The sequence below is a fragment of the Pteropus vampyrus genome, unplaced genomic scaffold, assembly GCF_000151845.1.
Source record: "Pteropus vampyrus isolate Shadow unplaced genomic scaffold, Pvam_2.0 Scaffold257, whole genome shotgun sequence".
Classification (NCBI taxonomy): Eukaryota; Metazoa; Chordata; class Mammalia; order Chiroptera; family Pteropodidae; genus Pteropus; species Pteropus vampyrus.
The window spans coordinates 178,401-192,585 of record NW_011889038.1 but is presented as its reverse complement, the minus strand read 5'-3'; the positions used below and the strand labels follow the sequence as shown (position 1 = coordinate 192,585).

The 14,185-nt window shown below is 56.4% G+C and overlaps 1 protein-coding gene across 1 annotated transcript in view; it reads left to right on the top strand.

The window, feature by feature from the left end:
* PHF21B (PHD finger protein 21B) overlaps window positions 1–14,185 on the top strand; it is a 69,544-nt gene that overhangs the window by 47,553 nt on the left and 7,806 nt on the right. Inside the window, exons 4-8 of the mRNA XM_023520344.1 lie at window positions 1,515–1,865; window positions 3,851–3,991; window positions 10,288–10,339; window positions 12,096–12,172; window positions 13,697–13,751. Of these exons, the coding sequence (XP_023376112.1) occupies window positions 1,515–1,865; window positions 3,851–3,991; window positions 10,288–10,339; window positions 12,096–12,172; window positions 13,697–13,751 (676 nt within the window). The remainder of the gene's footprint in view (window positions 1–1,514; window positions 1,866–3,850; window positions 3,992–10,287; window positions 10,340–12,095; window positions 12,173–13,696; window positions 13,752–14,185) is intronic.

The following is a 14,185-nucleotide window of genomic DNA, read 5'->3' as shown; positions in this document are numbered from 1 at the left end:
GTGCGCACGTCGGCCTGGCCCCTCTCAGCGCCACCGTCCTCTGTCTTCCAGGCTTTGGGAACCATCACTGCAGTGCCTGTCACAGGTCCTCAGGTCAGCTCCTTGCAGAGGTTGGCCAGGCAAGGAGCGGCGGTGCTACCTCAGGTAAGCGGCCGTGGGCGGGCCCCGGGCTGTGCGTCCGTCTGTCCGTCCCTGCGCTCTGTGACCCCAGCCCCTCAGCACCGAGGTTTTAGGTGGGCACTGAGCTGGGCGGGACCCCCACGCCCTGAGTGCCACTCAGGGCCCCCCCGACCAGCTGTGCCCTTGGACAAGTCAGCTGGCCTCATCGCCTCCTGGACTGAGTGCCCTGGGCTGGCGCCGTTTCCCTCAGGTGAGATGTACCAGGCCCCGCACGCCTCTCTCCACCCCGGCGTGTGCACATGCACGCGAGCGTGCATGCAGGCGTGGGCTGTCTCCGCCGTCGCCCGGCACCAGCCTCTCATCCTTTGCTTCTCTGTCTGTATGTTTTACCTTCGCTGTCCCTCTCCCAGCAAACCTCTGGACCTGCCATTGACTTGGTGGCCTCCAGGAGGCTCAGCTCAGGCCATAAGGTGCCTAGTGAATACCTGGTCCGGCTGCTACCTGCTGTTGTCACAGGAGGCCACATGGGGACCGGAATAGGCAGCCTGCAGTGGGGGCCAGCTGGCAGGGACCAGCCACAGGTCCAGAGCAAGGAGAGGGTGCAGGGCGGGAGGCTCCTGCAGGTGGAGGCCAGGGCCTGGGTCCACGCATAGCTCCAGAGGGCACAGGCTAAAAAGTCCTGAGCTCTGGGGTCCCCCGAAAACTTTTTCTCTGGCTTGGAGGCCCACACATTTTGGGCCAACCGTGAGCCGCTGGCTGAGCTCCTGTTCACAGCCCGGCCCCTGCTGCTGGGCCCAGCTCACCCACACTCAGATCCGGGTTATGCGGTGTCAGCCGGCAGGGCACAGAGCGGCCCAGCCTTGACGTGAGCTGGAGACAATAGCTGGGGTCCTGGTTGATGCCACTCACCCCATTGGCTGGTCCTCTTCAGAGGCGGGGAACAGCAGTCCCGGAGCTGGTGACCACCGGCAGCCGCGGCTGGCAAGGGCCAAAGGGCCTTCCACACGCAGAAGCGGAGCTGGTGTCGGGCTCCGAGCCTGGCGTCGGGCAGCTTGGCCGCCTTGTGGTCGGACGTGGATGGAGACACTGCGCTGACTCCCCTGGCTCCTCCCGTCCCCTCTGCTCTGCACCGTTTTGTCTGAGTTCAGCTGGGAGGGACTCGGGCCCAGAGTGACTCTCCCTGAGCCCCCGGCCAGTCAGCCCGAGCTCAGGATGGCCTCTTGGCACTTGTCCCCTCACCTCTGACATGGGAAGTCCCTGAGCCAGGACCTGTCGGTGCCCATGCTTTGTTCTTCCTGAGTCTTGGCTCTGCTCAGGGCTGCGCCTCCGCCATGCCTGTCATCAGCCTTACCGTGTGTGTCTGTCTGACCATGCAACTGTCCTTCCCTCCCCAGGTTAGGCCAAAGACTCTGATTCCAGACAGCCTCCCCCTCCCCCCAGGCCGGGATCGGCCACCCAAGCAGCCCCCGACTTTCCAGAAGGCCACCGTGGTCAGTATCAAGAACCCCAGCCCAGCCCTCCCCACCGCCAACAACACCGTGAGCCATGTGCCAACGCCCGGCAGCCAGCCCCAGGCCCTCGCCGAGCCCGCCGCCATCACCTCCCCTCTGAGCAGTGCTGGGGTGGCCTATGCCATCATCTCCACCGCCCCCAGCAATGCCGCCGCCATCACCCCCAGCACCGCCGTGTCTGTGGTCAGCGACAGCCTCAAAGTGCAGCCCCTCCTCATCAGTGCCGACAACAAGGTGAGGGGCGCCCTCGGGCCGGCCCCAGGTGAGGCAGGTGTCCATGGGGGCTGGCCGGGCAGAATGGATGACCCGATGGCGGGATGGTCGGATGGCCACGTGAATGAATAGGGTGTGAATGAGCACTCGCGCGGTGGCATCCGGGCGTGTGATTGAAAGAATGCGTGGCTGAATGAACGGATGCCAGGGACACAGAACGAAGCCCCGTGGACACATCGCTGCCCTCGTTGGAAGAATCAATTAACTAATAAGACGAGCGGCCGACTGGATGCCTGGGGGAGGACCCAGCACGGTGGGGCCTCCTCTGGCGGAGGTAGGTGGCCGAGGACTTTTCAGACTCCAGGCCCCTGAATGGAAAATCAACGATTTCTTGCCAAGATTTAGAACTAAAACTCAGACCCTCCCGGTTCCCCTCTGAGCTCCTCATGGCTCCTGTTTGAGGCCCGTGAGGCTGTGATGACGGTGCCACGTCCTCCCTTCGGCCTCTTGCCCTCTGTTCCCGGTTTGGGGTCTGCCAGGCTGCCCTGCTCGTGGTCACGGCCAGTGTCCCTTCTCCTTCCCAGCTCGAACGCTGGCACTCCTCTGTCCTGCGGCCAGGTGCTGCTGCACACAGTTTACTTCTGGGAGCATCATGCTCTCGAGCCCTCCCACCCGCAGATGGTCTCTCCAGGAATTCCAAAAGCCTGAGTAGTCAGCAGGGGCTGCGTGTGGTCAGAGGGCGTGTTCCAGTGAGGAGGCGTGTACCCAGGACAGCACCTGGTCCGGAAGGGGAGCTTAGCAGATATTTGTCGGCTGAATGTACCCATTTCACTGCAGCCTCACCAGCACTTAGTGTTGTCATTTTAAATATTTTTTGCTCATTTAATTGGTGCAAACAGATGCTCTTTCTTGAAAGTTGAATTATTTGGTTATTATGAAGCATTGATGTTTTTCCCTGTGCTTTTCAAGAATTCTGACCCTGTGCAACTCGTTTGAGGATATTCTTTGACCTTTTTTCCTACTGAGACTCCTAATGTTTTTCTTCCCAAGAATGTAAGAAAGGGCATTTTTTTTTTCATCCAGAGAATTCTGGGGTTTTAAGTGGTGCTACACAGAAAAACAAAGAACATTCCCTTAAGACAGTAGAAAAAGAGGATGCATTTTCTCTTCATCAATAGGAGCCTCGAATCCATGTGATAGGCATCGCACGTCCTTAGAGGGGATAAGTACAGGTTCGCGTTACTCCTGGCCTGGGCCCGACCTCGGCTGGTTGTACCTGGTGAATTCCTTTCCCTGGACTCATGAAAGATAATGATTCTTCTCCAGTTCTCTGTTCAAGAAAATAACTGAAATGGTTGAGCCAGAGATGAAGAGGTTCTGGCCCAGGCTCAGCTGCAGAAGTCGCTTTTAGACTTTTCAGCCTCTGACCCTTGGATCGAATCCAGTGAGAACCCCGATCTCTGATGAGGGTCCATGATGGTGGAAGTGGGGCCGCCCTGGGCGATGCTGAACGGGGTCTGGAGCCCACGTCCCCCTTCTCCACATCCCCTCCCCGCCCCTGGCCTTGGCAGGGTTCCTCAGAGTGAGAAAAACATCATTGTTCCTACCTGCCCGCCAGGCCAGGTTTGAGAGCCTCAGACACAGTGGCCAAGAGGCCCGGTGGGGAGTGGGCAGCTGGCAGCGCAGCCAGCGAGGGCCGGAGGGAGGTGTTTGGAGGAAGCGGAGGTTCAGAGAGGCCGAGGGTCCTCCCTGAGGCCACACGAGTGGGAAGCGGCAGCACGGGGTGAACCAGGCCCTCCTGGTCCCTAGACCAGGCCCGTTTCTCGCGTTCGGTGTGAGCCTCCCTGCTCCTCTGCGATCCTGCCATTCTGGCCCCGTGCCCTTTGTGCTGGACACACCCGGCCCTGGGCTCTGGACCCTGCCCCCGCTGGGCGCTCTCAGCTTTCCCCTCCCTCCTCTCTCTCTCCCCACCCCGTCACCCCTCACCCCTCCACGCCATCTTCCAGGTCATCATCATCCAGCCTCAGGTGCAGGTGCAGCCCGAGGGCACAGCGGAGGCACGGCCACCCACGGAGGCGCCATCTCAGGGAGCGCAGGCCACCAAAAAGCGGAAGGAAGATCGGCCCCCGAGCCAGGAGAACCCCGAGGTAGGACGGCTACCCCACAGGGCCTGGCGCTGTGCAGGGGGCGGGGACGCGGGACACACCCAGGGCACAGCGGCCCTGTGCGGCAGGAGCTCCGGGCCAGACCTGCCCAGCAAGCCCAGGTCTCGGCTGTTTCGTCTCACTGTTTCGCTGGCCGAAGGGCAGTGGGGGGCAACGGCCAGACTAGAACCAGATTGCCTGGATCTGTGTCCCAGCGTGGCCAGTTTCCAGAGGTGTGACGGGCGCAGGGGCAGGTCACGTCTGATGCCTGTCTCTGGAATGGGAGATGCACGTCCCCCCTCCTGGCACCGTTGTTGGGAGGGTGGCGTGGCAGTGCCAGGGCTCTGTGGGTGGCTCTGCACCACACCCAAGCCCGCCGCGGCCCACCTGTCCCTGCCCGTCCATGCCTGTGCTCAGGTCTGTCAGGGAGCAGCTGCTCTTGGCAGCATGTGGCCCTAAAACAATCCTGGCTTTTCTGTCAGCCCTACCTATGGTACCTGCTGCGGGGCAGAACAGGACCATGAATGGCTTAGAAGTCAGCTGCTGCCCAAGGCTGGCACAGGAGATGCAAATGTCTCCTGAAGGTGCCCGTAGAACTTTTGGAAATTGCACACAGCACCTGCTCCCTAACCCCACGTGCAGGATGAAGGACAATGCGCGGCTAACGCAGCCACGTGCCCTGATGGAGGTGTGAGAGGCAGCAGCTAGTTCAAGGCCATTCTTTGTTGAGCAAGAGAGACGGTCATTCAGTTCCAGGGCAGCATCGAGTGCCCACTGTGTGTGCGGTGAGGTCTGGGGCCGGCTCCAGCCCGGGGCTCCCACAAGCACCCCGCTGTCTGCCGGGGAGTCCCGCCACACCCTCAACATTTGGGAAGCCTTTTTGGGTGGATTCTCTTTGTTCTCTCGAGTATATCTTGGTCAATTATACAATTAGTGCATTTACACAATTAGTGTAATTACATCTAACTCCATAATTAGCATAAATATGCGCAATGGCTTACGTAGAACTTGCAATTACAATACATCTCGGTGTGAAAATCCTTTAATTAAAGTTGCTGTTTAAAGGGGGCTGGGAGCTGTTGTGCTCCAGACGTGGGACTTTGTGGTAGGCTTTGAACCTTTTGGTGACAGCCCAGATTAGGAGAGCTTGAGGCAGAGCAGCAGCCATCTCAGAAACTTTGTCAAATGAGCCAGTGGGGAGCCTGGGTTGTTGGCTGGGGGCGCAGATATTTTTCTGAAGAAACACTGATTGGTGCCCGTAAGGCTCATCTGTAATGGCGGCTTTGGGGCAGTGGCTGTCAAGCTCCCAGTGCCATGAGCCCTGCATGCCTGCTCTTGGGGCTCCATGCAGCCTGTGGGGGCCAGCCTGCTGGTTGCCCTGTGGGCTAAGACAGCACAGGACGTGCAGCAGAAGGGGACATTGAGTTTGCCAGGCCCAAGAAGGGCTCTCGGGCCTCGTAGGAAGGAGGATGTCAGTAGATGTCGGGTCCCGAGAACTGTGAGTGAGGAATCGCAGATGACGTTGATGTAGAAGGTTTACTGCTGGCCAGGTGCAACTCAGCGTGGGTCAGACTCAGCCCTCACTGTGCGCTGGGGACTGTTGTTAACTTCTTGTACAGGTGGGGAAACTGAGGCCCAGAAGTAGTGACGGTCAGAGCTGGGAGCCACAGCCAGACAGTCTGGCCTCGGCACCTGCTCCAGGCACCCTAAGTCCTGTGCCTCGCTGACCTCCTCCACCTTGGTCACTTTAAGGGGGAGCAGTCAGAGCTGGACTGCTCAGGACAGGCGTGGAGAGGCTGACCACTGTCTCTTTCCCTGAATTTCCCACAGGCAGCTCCCAGCCCTTCCTCCAAATAATGATGATTGGTTTGAAAAGGTCCCTATCGATCACCTTCCCAGGAGGTCACAAGGCCGGCCTCAGCCTCCCCACCCTTACTTCCAAGAGATTCCAGAGACTCTGTCTCCCCGTTTGCTCTGGCTGCTGGGGAGCTCACAGCCCAGTCTGTGCCCCACCTCTAGTGATCGTCCGGGGCCTCTGGCCTGCAGTGTGAAGCCGGACCGTATCCGCGTGTCTTATTTTCCTCAGTGTCTCCCCCTTCTTGTTTATGCTGTTTTCAGTTGAAATGTGTTGTGTATGTATGTGCACTACAAATCTTTTTTCTGGAATCAGAGCGGATATCTACAATTAGTGCTAATCTCAGGTGTGTTCTGCTCTTCCTATGACCAAGGTCAAAACCTTCTCTGAAGGACCTGTTATAACTTCCTTTTTTAGGGTTGAGATTGCCCTACTCACTCCTGAAGGACACCACACGACCCTACACCCGGGGGTCCCCGGGGATCGGGCACAACCTCACCCGCCCAGTCTGCATCAGGTGTAGGTGGGACGCACACGCGTGTGGCTCTCGTGTTGAACCCCCACCGCCACCCACGGAGGGGGGACAGTGTCCCTGTTTTAGGATATGCAAACCCCAGGCTTGGAGCAGCCAAATGCCTCACTCAGGGTCGTGCCAGGAACTTTTATAGCTGGTTAAATTATGTTGCCAGGGCAAAATACAGACATTTTTGGACATAGAAAGACTAAGAGTTTTATCACTCACAAAACCATCATGACAAGAACTGTGCTTTGGCAAGACAGTGAAGCCAGGCCAGAGCAGTGGGTGTAAGAAGCCCCAGTGAGCACAGCAATTGTTAAATGACAGATAAATTTATTTAAGCATAGACTACAAAAAATCACTAGTTTTGTTTTTCAAAACAGGTGAAAGGAAAATTCTAGGCAACTTGAACAGGTTTGGCAGAGATGTTTAGAGGGAGTTAGAACATGGTCAGGTCAGTGTCATTTGGGGGAAAATGGTAGAAATATTGAATAACCTTAGACTTCATTAGAAAAATGTATGGTTAAGAACATGTGCTTAAAATATTTAGGATAATCACTAAAAATAATGAAATGCCACCTGTCATTTTCATATCAGCAAAGGAAAAAGAAGTAAATGCGGGACTTTTTTTTTTCCCCCGAGAAGATAGGAAAGGAGGTAAAAAGAAAGGATGACAAACTGAAAATACAGAATAAAGGGGAGGAAATAAGTCCAGAGATAATCGACAACCACGATACAAATGAAATAGGGTTCTCCTCTTAAAAATAGCAGAAATAAAAAGCGAGCAAAGACGTGAAAATAACCCGATCCGACTGTACATTGCTTGTAAGATGTCCACCTAAATCGAAACCACACAGAAAGGTTGAAATGCAGGAGTAGAGAAGACGTATTATGTGTATACTAAAGGAACATCCATCAAGGGGGACGGTGGCCGAGTTATAAGGCAAATTTGACACATCCACAGGGACTTAGGGAAGAGATGGCTCAGTGGCCAAAGCACTGTGCAGAATGAAACATGAGCTGGAATTCTTTAGGAAAAGAACAACAAAAACCATCACAGAAATAAGTGTGTAACTGGATAAGCACACGGTACTCTAGGTACAGTACAGCAAGGGACGAAGAAGGCAGAAGTAAGAAAAGTAAACAAAAAAATGAGTTTTTTGAATATTAGAAAGTGGTACCTACAGAAGACAAGCAAAGAAGATACAACGCATAGATAATTGGAGGCTACAAATAAGAACACCAGGATGATGGAGCAGAGTAAGTACAGTGAAACTCCCAGGCTCCCCCACGACGATGTGAATTTGGCTATAACGCGGGCACTTGGCCCCTGTGATCTACCTGTTACCTGTCCTCAACTGAGCTTGAAGTTATCCTCTGCAGAGGAAGTGGGGAGGGAGCAGAAGCCTGATGAGACCAGGAGGCAGGACCAGAGGCTCCACGGCCCCCGTATTTGCCCAGCTCAGCCTTCCCAAATCAGGTCAGTGATGCGGGTGTCAGTCCTGGGGGCCTCCTAGAGTCCCGGCCACTGTCCAGTCAGCCACTGGGCCCAGAAATGATATGGAAACCAGGCGGCACCACACCGAGCCCTGGATTGCCATCCACTGGCCAAAGCTGCAGAATTCATGTTCCAGCGGCTCTGCGGCCACCTTCGTCATGTCTTCAGTCCTAGTCTTGCATTAAGGACAGCAAACATCTGATAGGATTGAATTTCATGGATTCCACTCCTCTTGATGGGGTGATGCTTTGGTGTTTTTAAAATATAATTCAAGAAAAGTTTACTGAAGGAATACTTTAATTTACATATTGCACGACACACTAGGTACCAGGAAACATTGATGTGTATTCCAGGGGAAATAGTCGGCATTGAGACACAACCCAGTAGAGCCACTGACTTTCAATGGAAACCAAAGGGGGGTCCTTTAGGTGTCCAGAAAAAACAACCAGGTGACTTTAAAGGGAGAACGATGTGGCAGAATACAGCAGAGCAACATCTGCTAGAACCTAAGGAGACAAAGAGTCATGGATTTTCTGTCCAGCCAAGCTGGCCTTCAAGTTGAAGGGTGACAGATAAAATCTGTCAAGAACTCAGGAAATGGGGGTCCCATGGGCCATTCACGAGAAACTACTAGAGGCTCAACCACCTTCGACCACGAGACAACCGGAGCCCCTGGCAGGAACACCGAAGCAGGCACCTCATTTAATTAACTACAGAGTAAAACAGAAATCGGCTAAGGAAGCAAGTCGAACGATGACGCACTCCGAAAATGTGTAAAAGACTCATCTAAGGGAAGTTGGCAGAGGGAGGGAGAGAGGCTGGGAGGTGGCATAATCTCTCAGGTGGTCTTGTCTGTCGTAGTCGGGACTTTAAACGAATCAAAGAATATCATTTAAAGCTGGCGAATCGAGAACTATTTTTAACGGCATAGAAATGCAAAATTAGAAAGGAGTGAACAGTCACTATTTGAGATAGCATAGAATACCCAGGAGAACTGATGAAAACCTCCTGTCGACAGTCAGAGAATTCGGCATGGCAGCGGGTGTAATACCAATGCACAGATGCCAGTTGCCTTTACAGAAATACCTAGACACCTGTTAGCAGCTTTGTAGACAACCCCATTTACTGCAGCAACAAAACGATTCAGTGCCTGGGAGTCATCATAAAAATAGCATTCAGCACCCCCTTGAAACATTTAAACCCCCTGAAGACAAAAAGAACAGAGAGGCTCAGCGTGGTTTCGATAGGAAAATGTAATGTTATAAGGTTGTCATTATGTCCTCATTTAATTTTTAATTTTAACATCGTCTCAGTGCATATACCAAGTGATCCCCTCATTCTCGTAACTGCTTCAGATGGTTTCTGACTTTCACGTGAAGAAGTTAGGAACGCAGAGAAGGCACGCAGGGGAGGGATTCTGACCTGACGGGATTGCTATGACACCGGCACACTCGCTCGTGCCTAGACAGGCAGATTTAAGGAGCAGAATGGAAGACACAGAAAAGATGCAAATACGTAGACAGACACGTACAGTAACATATGATTACAGTGGCTTCTTAAGTCAGTGCAAGAGGAACTTTTCCATAAATGGTAGCAGAACAAGTAAGTAGTCCTCTGGACAAATGGATCCATACTTCACACCATACACACCAAGAGATCAAAATGGATCAAAAATTTAAATGTAAGATCTGAAACCATAGGTACTAAAAATAAAACACAAGCAACTTGGCTTATAACCTCAGAGTCTCTAGCCAAGAGTCAAAAATCCAAACTGCAAAGGAAAATATTGATAAATTCTGCTACATACACATTTTTGAAAGTCTACATGGTCCAAAAATAATAATAATAATAAAAAAGACCCAGTGTTGCCTAGTTCCCACGTCACGTCTGTGAGTGTGAGCTGTGCCTTGTGACCTCCTCTCAAAGAGGACAGAACGGGGAGGGCGGACGTCACAGTGGAGAAGCCTGACGGGCACAACTCAGCCAGGTGACCAAGGCCAACATCATGCTGATAGACGTGGTGGGCAGGGCACCTCACCCCCGCGGTCCTTCCCCAAAACCCACGACCCCGGTGTCACTGAGAAAACCGTCAGACAAAAACCAGTAACTGGACATTCTGCAAAATAAATACCTGCCCAGTTGTCCCCCAAACTGCCAAGGTCAGCAGAAACAGGGCAAGTCTGAGGGACCGTCACAGCCCGGGGGCCGAGGAGACACAGCGACTACATGTAACGTGGCTGCTGAGTGGGGTCCGGGCAGAGAAAAGCCCTTAGATTCAAACTAAGGAAACCGGCCGCGTGAGCAGGTGCTCAGCAAACGCTGAATGAATGAATGAATGAATGAATGAACGAATGAATGAACGAATGAATGAACGAACGAATGAATGCCTGAGGAGGGCCATGTGTAACGCTTCTGTTTCCTCCCCTCAGAAAATCGCCTTCATGGTGGCGCTAGGTCTGGTCACGACGGAGCACTTGGAAGGTGAGCGTCCGCGTGCGGGCCGGCAGGGCCGGGGCCGCCACGCAGGGTGGGGTGGGGGCCGGGCGGTCTGGTGAGTTGGCATCAGACCGACGCAGTGGGTCTCTGGGCCCCCCAGGTTCAGGAGCGGTCGCGACAAAGAGAGCCCCTCCCCCACCCTGCCTGATAGCGGGAACCCCGGTGGGGTGCTTCCTCCTTCCTCGGGAGGGGCCATGTGGGTCCCCTCACCCAGAGTGGAGGCACAGTAATGCTGGAGCCAGGCCACCCAGCTCCCATTTCATGAGCGCTTAAGCCTGGGCAAGTTACTTAGCTTTTCTGTGCCTCAGTTTCTCCATCCATAAAGCGGGGCAATGACCGAACCGTCCTCGTGGGTAGGGCATGCCCAGCACGCCACCTCCCCTGCTGTCCTGTGGACTCCTGTCTGCATCGGTCGAAATCAGAGCCTTTCTTTGTTTGAGCGACAGGTGGGTGTGGCCCTACAGGCGCTGTGTGGCTTTCCTGACAAGGGCCATTGCCGATCAGCCGTGACCATCGCCACAGACGCTCAGGGCTGGGAAGCACGGAAACTGGCCCTCTCGTGGCGCTCGTGACGCTGAGACCAGAGAGGCTGGCTCACTTGCCCGGGGTCACACAGCCAGTCGGTCCCAGGCCCAGGCTGGAGTCCAGGTCTCCTGACCCCCAGCCCATGTTTCCCACGGCGCTGACCTTGCCGGCTAAAGATGCTTTATAAAGTGCAAACACCCCCCGCCCCCCACCAACCCCACGCACGACAGTCTGGCTTTGGGAGGGAAGACTAGTCTGCTTTTCCGTCTAAAAGTCGAAGCGGCAGAGGAAACGGATGAACACCACAGTGCCCAGCAGAGGTCAGAGGGCGTGTTTAGGTCCTAGGTGGGCCGCTCAGAGCTGGCGACTTTGGGGGAGCCCCTTCCCTGCCTCCTGTGAGTCTCAGCCTCTTCGTCTGCAGCATGGGGCAGGCTGCATCTTCACGCCGCACGGTTGCTGTAGACACTGAGGTCTGAGCGCTTTGCTAATACACTTGCGATTGTTATGATTTTTATTAGTCTTCATTTTGAACCGCCCCTCACGCACGATACCGTAAACAGTTATTTGTTTGGACCCTGTCTTCTTCCACAGAGGGTCTGAGGTGCCTACAGGAAACACACAAATAACATTGAAAAAGTTTAAAAGGAGAACTCAGGTCCAAGAGACAGAGATTAGAAAATAATGTCAAAACAGCTCTATATACAACAGCCGGCCACAGGTCCTACCTGGCAGACGAAGCAGAAGGGAGAGAGAGAGACGCACAGATAGACGCAGGGAGAGAGAGGGAGGAGACAGACGTCATGCAGTGGTCATTGTCACTGCGTGAAGCACGCACCACACCTGCCCTGGAAGGGTCTGTCTACCGGAGCAGCACAGGCTGCCTCAGAGGCCCAGAGCCTCACCGCTCCCCAGCCAGGCCAGCGTCTGACCAACAGGCGTGTGTTGTCCCCAGAGTCCTGGGCTGGACGATGGCACACAGGACCCCGCGCTGAGAGCGGGTACCTGGATCTCAGTACCCGCCACCCTCCTGCCCATCGGTCCTTCAGAGGCCGGCAGATCTGTCCTGCCTCGGAGTGAGTGATGGCTGGAGGCCCCAACCCGCCTGGGGCCGCTGCGGGCGTGGGTGCCATGCAGATGGAGAGGCCACGAGGCAGGAGGGGACGGTGGTGTCCAGGGCAGGAAGGATCCAGTGACCGCTGCGTCTGTGCCTTTCCAGAAATCCAGAGCAAGCGCCAAGAGCGGAAGAGAAGAAGCACAGCCAACCCCGCCTACAGCGGCCTCCTGGAGACGGAGGTGAGGCCCCGCCATCGCTGGGGGCCTGGGGGGGGCGGTCCCTGGGCCGGCTCCCTCGCCCGCCCTCCTGGGATGGGAGTCGGGGTTTGACGGCAGCCTTTCTTCACCCCGAGTTCGGAATCCGTTGAGAGACGGTGCAGGAGACCAGAATGTGGTCGTGTTCCTCACGCAAGCTGCTCGGGGCGCAAGGCTTGGCCGCAGGGCCCAGTGATTATCAGGCATGTCGCCTGTCACAGGCAGCGGAGAGCAGCACCCAGGAATCGTCCCCCAGACTGAAAGCGGTTTTCTTAGGGGCGGCCTTCCTCAGCGGAGCAGTGTCCCCAGAGGCCAGTGCCTGGCACTTTCCGGACGAGCTGTCACTGCCTTCGAGGCTTTACAGGGCCTGGAGGGTCAAAAAAGTGCCTCCCCGGGGTGTTGGTCAGTCCGGGCCAGTGGCCCCGACTCATCCGGTGCACCGGGAGGGGCTCCGCCGGAGAGCGGTGGCTGGAGCCCCCCACGCCAGTGGCCTCCAGCTTCGCCCAGCCCACTGCTGCCGCGGAGCAGGCCGCGCGTGCGTGTTTATACCCGTCCGCTTCCTCCTCGAGTCTCTGGGCGAGCCCGCCCCTGAGTCGGGGCGCCTCGAACACGGTGCTCCACTTGCAAGAATGTCCCCGAGTCGCTCCTTGACCTCCACCCAAGCAGATGGTGGGTTCTCCGTACGATAAGGTCCCTGTCCCCTTCGCCGTGTTCCTTGGTGGAGTCACCCGCTGCTCCCTGGATGTGCACAGCCACACCCTGGTCTTCGGTCTGCGGCCAGGTCAGACATGACCTGATCAGCAAACCGAGAGCCATGGCGCAAAGCTCTATGACCTTGGCCCTGGACACACACGCAGCCTCAAGAGCAGCCTTCCACGGGCCCTTCCCAGGCCCTCGGCACAGCCCGACCTCATCCGGAGAGGCAGCTGACGGCCAGCCGCGTGGCTCCAGGACAGTCTGAATAATCAGAGCCGCCATGAACCACCAAGGTTGGACCAGCATGGCCTGTGGTGGTAGAGCCACCCTTCTGGAATGTACCGGAAACTTCCCTCTGCATGTGGAGCTTTGGCCACCAGGATTCCTGGGCCATGTGCCAGGAAGTGGGTGTCAGGGAGCCAACCCCTGATGCCCCTCATTTCCCCACCTGACTCCAGAGGCGGCCGAGGAAGAAGATGTAGGAGACAGAGGGACGACTAGCTCTCAGCTGTGTCACTGATCTGCCCCAGTTTGGGGGTCCCTAACGCGTCCTTCCTGACCGGGACCGATGTCCCCCCGGGGAGCAGGGATGGACTCTGCCCTGGTGAGGGGCAGAGCCTTTGCTGACGTTCGCCCCCGCTGATCCGCCTCTCCCCTGCCCTGCGTCCTGCGTCCCCCGCGTCTGTCTCTGCTTCTAGCCAGAGCCGGGAGTCCGGGTGGGCAGCCCGTCCTGGGCGAGTCCCGGGCGGGCAGTGCAGCCGTGGAGGGCTCCGCACAGCTAGGTGGTTTGGTGTTGTTTTCTGTCCCCTGCAGAGGAAACGGCTGGCGTCCAACTATCTCAACACCCCCCTGTTCCTCACAGCACGAGGTGAGTACCCGCAGGGCTGTGGTCTCTCCTGCTGGGACTGCTCTGGGGCCAGGGGCCGGGTTGGCTTTGGTGGCCCCCTGTCTGGCCGAGTCCCCGGCCTGCCCCGTCCACAGCAGTGACGTCGTTGCTCTCTGGCGGGCCGTGCGTCACAGCTCACCACGGCCTCCATCCTCACCGCCGCTGCGGGGAGGAGGCCCAGGGGTGTGTGTGCCCGTCCGACAGGTGCAGAAACTCAGGCTCTGAGCAGGAGTTTGGGCAGGGTCACCTGCAAGGCTCAGAGCCAGGGCTCCAGACTGCCCCCCTCTGTCTCACTCCTGGGTGCGATCCCGAGCAGAGAACCAGGCCCAGTGGTGCCAAAGGCCACTGTGGCAGGACCTGCCCTCCACAGGGCGGACCTGGGTCTGGAGGAGGGCCATGTGCGGGAGAGGCCTCCC